This window comes from Lactuca saligna, chromosome 3 (assembly GCF_052625555.1).
Source record: "Lactuca saligna cultivar CGN05327 chromosome 3, ASM5262555v1, whole genome shotgun sequence".
NCBI lineage: Eukaryota > Viridiplantae > Streptophyta > Magnoliopsida > Asterales > Asteraceae > Lactuca > Lactuca saligna.
In genome coordinates, this window is record NC_136419.1 from 67,620,558 (window position 1) to 67,626,209 (window position 5,652).

The 5,652-nt window shown below is 33.1% G+C and overlaps 1 protein-coding gene across 1 annotated transcript; it reads right to left on the reverse strand.

Annotated features, from left to right (window-relative positions):
• Positions 1 to 2,294: 2,294 nt before the first annotated feature.
• On the reverse strand, positions 2,295 to 5,319 carry LOC145035656 (ubiquitin domain-containing protein DSK2a-like). Its single transcript, XM_078984165.1, has 7 exons — positions 4,992 to 5,319; positions 4,247 to 4,776; positions 4,060 to 4,143; positions 3,337 to 3,395; positions 3,130 to 3,158; positions 2,536 to 2,594; positions 2,295 to 2,480 (listed from the first exon to the last, which is right to left on the reverse strand). The coding sequence occupies exons 1-7, from the start codon at positions 5,242 to 5,244 to the stop codon at positions 2,295 to 2,297; spliced, it is 1,200 nt and encodes a 399-aa protein (XP_078840291.1). The 5' UTR covers positions 5,245 to 5,319.
• Between the last annotated feature and the right edge of the window lie 333 nt (positions 5,320 to 5,652).

The following is a 5,652-nucleotide window of genomic DNA, read 5'->3' on the forward strand; positions in this document are numbered from 1 at the left end:
ACATCATCTTCTTCATAAACCTTATCCATCCTTGTTGCTCCTACCACTCTAGGTGTTGCCCATGGTGTATGTGTGTGTGTTTTTTGATTTTCATATGGTTGTAGTGTTTGTGCTGCCCTCCTCTATTGTGTTCGTGTAACTGTAAGGGAAGGATAAATAAAGGGGATTGTAGGGGTTGCTTTTGGTGATGCAATCGAAAGGGGTATTCATTTTTCAGACTTGGGGAGAGATAAGGGATATTTTTTTTTTGGAGGAGGGAGGACAGTGGCATAGGTACCTCCGATGGTCGGAAGATAGTGGTGTTTGGTGGGGTTTGATTGCGCAGGAAGGCAGACAGTGTGTGTTGATTCAAAAATGACAACGATTTAATGTGGTCCGACGGCGGAGCGGATGACGCAGGTAGGTAACCGACCATAGCTTAGTGGTTGCTTCTAGTAGTGGCAACATGGAAACTTATGGTGGTGGTAACCTACTATAGGTAAGGGTGGCATGTTGTAGAAAGTCAAATATACCTGAAGTTTTACCAAATATTAGGCATTAACGCACCTAAATCGTCACAGGGAGAAAACGAAAAATCTTGAAAAAGTTATAGACTTTTATGTCAATAACCCTCTCCCCAATCACCCCCCCCCCCCAAATAATAATAATGTAATAACTAATTCAACATTCGACATAAAACCGGAAAATGTAAACCATAAAAGTTACATTATGAAACTTTATTACAATTTGCCAATTCATAAAACACAGCACAATGAAAAATACAAGTACGAAGACATGTGTAAGTTGATATCAACATCCCTAACTTCCATTTAAGGGGTGTTTCGGGTTTCTTATTTAAGGTATGGTTAGCTTATTATGGTTTACCGATTTCATACTGATAATAAGCAGTTTTGAGTTTGTTTTATTTGGTTTATTGGTTTTTTGAAAATTCAATAAATAAATAAAAAGTGTTTGATAATCTCAAAAGAACTTTTTAAAATGATTTTTCGTTTAGTTTTAAAAAAGGAGATTTGAAAAACATATAAAAGTTTACTTTTTGAAATTCTTTTTAACATTTTACTAAAATTACTTCGAAATAAGATTTTAAGTCAAATACTTTTTAACTTATAAACTTATTGACTTTTGTCATCAATTTTTTTAGTTTTTCTTGAGGAAAAAAAAAAAAAAACCTTTTAATTGTTTCCAATAAATCCTCAACTGTGAAAAGTCAGTAAGTAAAAAAAAATATTTGGCAATCTTAAAAACATTTTTCAAAATGACTTGTTTATTATTTAAAAAATAAATAAATAAAGGGAGATTTGAATAACATATAAAAGTTGACTTTTTGAAATTTCTTTTAGTTTTTTAACCTTAATTGTTTCAAAAATAAGATTTTAAGCCAAACATTTTGTAATTTATTGATTTTTTCCACCACAAAAGTTAATACTTTATATTTTTTTTAAACTCATTTTATCATCACCATAAGTCAACAAACATTTTTGCCCAAAAACACTTTAGAGTTCAAAAAGCTATTCTAAACACCCCTAAGTATGAAAAGTGTTCATTTGAAAGTGTTTCTTTCTAACTTATTTGTAAGTGTTCATTCTATGTGAAAACTAATTTTTCATTTTTTCATTTTTTTAACCCTAATAAACCATATGGATCGTAGTGGTGTTTTTTTTATAGACTAACGATACACATACCAATTTATCCTTTTACCTATGTCTTTTTTGATCGTTTTACATATATAAGTAGATTAACAAATATCGGAAACCAATTATCAACATATTGTATTTGGCACCTAATAAGCTTATCTAAACACTTTTTCCTAAAGACCTAAACTCCATTTTGGTAATGCATATGTTCATGTCAACTTATTAGGTTAAATTTACTCCCATGTTGAGACCAAATAAATAGGGTATACAAAAATATTGAGTTTAAGGATCTTTGGTAATGACTACTTATGGTGCACAAGGGATATATATATATATATATATATATATATATATATATATATATATATATATATATATATATATATATATATATATATATATATATATATATATATATATATATATATATATGTCATAAACCGAAATCAAGAACTCAAAACCACAATCAATCTTAAGATTGTGAAACCAATTTGCAATAACCAAACTTTCTAACACATCCAAAACACCCTAATGTCAAGTAGTATAAAATCAGATCCAATTCAAAAACCATGTAATGAGGCAAAAAGCTTCACGAAACCAAGAACAATTCCACACAATATATGCAAGATGGTTTCTAGTACATACATGGCTTGGAAGCTTCTATTGACCGCCACGTAGGCGGTCAACAGCAGCAAGAATGTTACCTTTGGTGGCGGTCAAAGCTTCTAGATTCTGATTGGTATCATGAAAACCCATTGCTTGTAGTTGTGCAAGTTCACTAGCATACACTTCTTCTGGGCCCACTGCTGAGTCAGCAACATTTACAAGTGCCACGTCAGAGGTTAACTGTTTATACTTGATATAATATAATATGGTGAAAAAAGTGGTTACCATTATTCACTAGCATACACTCCTTCTTCTCTCCATTAAAAGTGTTCATCAAGGGCTGAGATTGAGTTCCTGTTTCAATTCAAAAAATATGTTAACTCAGTCCCATGTGGATGCCACATCAGCATGCTTACTGGTCGAAAAGAATGTTGCTAAATGGTTTTTAATCCAAGGGCCAAGATTGAGTTCTTGGTTCTCATGTGTATTTTGGTTCTATATGATTGCATATCTAAACTAATGTTGCTAAAAAATTATGTATAAATGCTATTTTATTTGCATACAACTTTTTGAGATTTACCCTTTTAGCCATGAAAATTCAAAAATGCAAAATTAGGCCAAAAACACACGAGCCCTTTACCCTGCCTACGTGGCATCCATTTGGATCAGATTTTGCCTATGTGGATGCCATGTAGGCAGGGAAACCAGAAAGGGTGTGTTGAGAATTTACTATGTTTTAAACTTTCATGGCTAAGAGGGTAATCTTGAAAACTCCATATGTGTGTATAAATCTATAATCTCTAAAAAATAATGCTTCATTATCATTTATCAACATGAAGCACTAAATCCTTGGTTTAGTGATGACATACATTATTGGAAAAAGAAATACCTGTGTCTCCACTCGTTTGACTTTCACCCCTGCATACAAAAATCCAAACTTCATTAGTTATTAACTATGTAAAACTTAAAGCCCAAAGTTATTAATTAGCATGTATATATAATAAACTCTTTATCAATTTAAAACTATGTAGGGGCATACAATTCAGAATCTGGCATCAAGATATTTTTGAACAAACAACAGTTTGAAGTAATTTACCTGGTGCTTTGTTGCTCACCAAGTAGGTATGAAGGAGATTGTTGCAATGCTATACTTTTCTGGAATACCAAGAGTATTTATTACAGCAACATCAAGAAAAGAATAAAAATAATACAACATGAAATACCATAAGTATTTATCTTCTTATTTATTCCTTTATATCTGTCCTAGGTGGATATTAAGTTGAAAACGGAGTATTTGGCACTAAATGAGGAAGTTATAAATTAAAAGGGTGAAGTTAGGGCTTTATCTACCATAATTTCAGGTTCTTGAGTATCATCAAAGACACATACTAAAACTAGATACATAACAAATGAGTCAAATGTTACAAGATCATGTTGTATATGTGTATATATATATATATATATATATATATATATATATATATATATATATATATATATATATATATATATATATATATATATATATATATATATATATATATATATATATATATATGTATATGTGACATGTGTTATTTGATGTGAGAGTATTAATATTATGTGTAGGTGGATTTATTTTGTGCATGAGTATCTTGGTAACTGTTGTGTGTGAAAACGGGTTTGCTTTTGACCATTTCAGAAATGATTATTCAATTATCATCCATCTTAAGACTATGCTCTTTAATAAAAGGGTTTACATGAGATATTTCCTTTTTCAGACTAATGTGTGTGCATTTTGCAGATAGATGTTAGATACACAGAGCATTAGCTAACTTACCTGCATGGTATCTGGTGAAGTCAGTTGACTTTGACTATTGAGGACAGGGGTTTGCATTATCTCTCCGAATCGGGGATTGAGTATCTGTGAAATTGTAGCAGGTATCTAATTAGTGAATGAAACATGTTAGCAGCTACAGCCCAACAAGAAAATAAATCTAAAAGATGATGAAAAAGGAAGCAAAAACCATATTCATATTCTGTGGGTTTGAAAGGAAATCCTGAGTCAACTGCGAGATAGTCGGATTTTGCATAATCTGATTCCTTGCAATGGGATCTGAGGGTAAACGAAATAATTGTTCCAGACCTGGAATCGCAAGTCCACCTAAGCCAACAGGTGGCACAGACCTATCAGTCCCAGCCGGATGCCTTGGAGTACCAACACCACCACTACGGCCACCGCCACCACCAGGAACTCTTGCTGCCAATTCACGGATGACTAAAAAGTCAGCCATTGCACCAAAGATAACAGGATCACTGAATATGCGGGCATAAGCCGGTTTCCTTTTCATAAGCTCACGAAATCTAGGACTATTCATTAACACGTTGCGTAGAGCTTCTGGATGAGTGCTTAGCAGTTCCAGCGTACTTTGATTAATGCGGATGAGATTCTGAATCCCTGGTTGCTGTATTTGTTCATACTCTGTAAATTCACTCAAATCAACTGTAGCAGGTGGAAGACGACGAACCAAGTGAACAGTTTGCTCTGCCTCCAAATCTATGAATCACAAACAGAAAATGTTCAACTATAGTCCCAATTACAACGAATCAAAGCATTTGAACAAATTTAATCGCAATTATAACATCGATCGACGATCGGATAAGAGCTATTATCATAGCATCAAAATCATTTCAGATTGCAATTACGATATCAATCATAATGAATAGACATGTAGATATATAACCAGTAAGGACTTGAAGAAAGTAGAATACCATAACTCCGAAGTGTCCGATCGTCTTTGAGAAGGCGGCCTTTATAGACCAAACGCTGCTGTTCCGCAGGCACATCACAGTTTTTTGCAATCACAGACTTGAAGGATTCGACAGACGAATCCAAGCTCACCTGAACGACGAACTTGATACCTCCAGAACACCATATGTTAATGGTGACATCGTCACTTCCGTCGACTTCTAATCCATCGGTGATGGCACCGTCACCGTCATTTGCCTCGCCTCCGCCTTCCATGGAGTTGACGGAGTTGCTGATTCCGATGATTTGAAAACCTAAAAAAACTGAAATCGAGCGCTCTGAAAACTTGAGGAGGATGATGAGAGGATCTCTGTTTGTTTTCGCATTAACTGACAAAACGTATTGAACAAAATAGCAATGTTATTGGCGCTAAAATGTAAATAAAACTTTTTTTTTAAAAAATTATTTTGGGTTTTAACTTTTTTAGGTTAGAGTCGTTATATAAAATTTGACTTCTTAATTTGGACAAAATTCCACCTCAATAACAAAAAGAGCTCAAATGGATTGTTCGAAAATGTATGCAAAAAATGTTAAGAGTTTCTAACTTTCTATCACACATTCTACTTTCAATATTTTTATGAGTCCACGCTATTCTAAATTTTAAACTTATTTTAGCTATTTATT

Excerpts from the sequence above, each read along its gene's own strand:
- LOC145035656 (XM_078984165.1), bottom strand. The coding sequence starts at position 5,244 with ATGGAAGGCGGAGGCGAGGCAAATGACGGTGACGGTGCCATCACCGAT. Across the intron at positions 2,595-3,129 it reads TCAAACGAGTGGAGACACAG|GAACTCAATCTCAGCCCTTG; the intron begins GTATTTCTTTTT and ends GAATTGAAACAG. Across the intron at positions 2,481-2,535 it reads AGAAGAAGGAGTGTATGCTA|TTAACCTCTGACGTGGCACT; the intron begins GTGAATAATGGT and ends AAGTATAAACAG.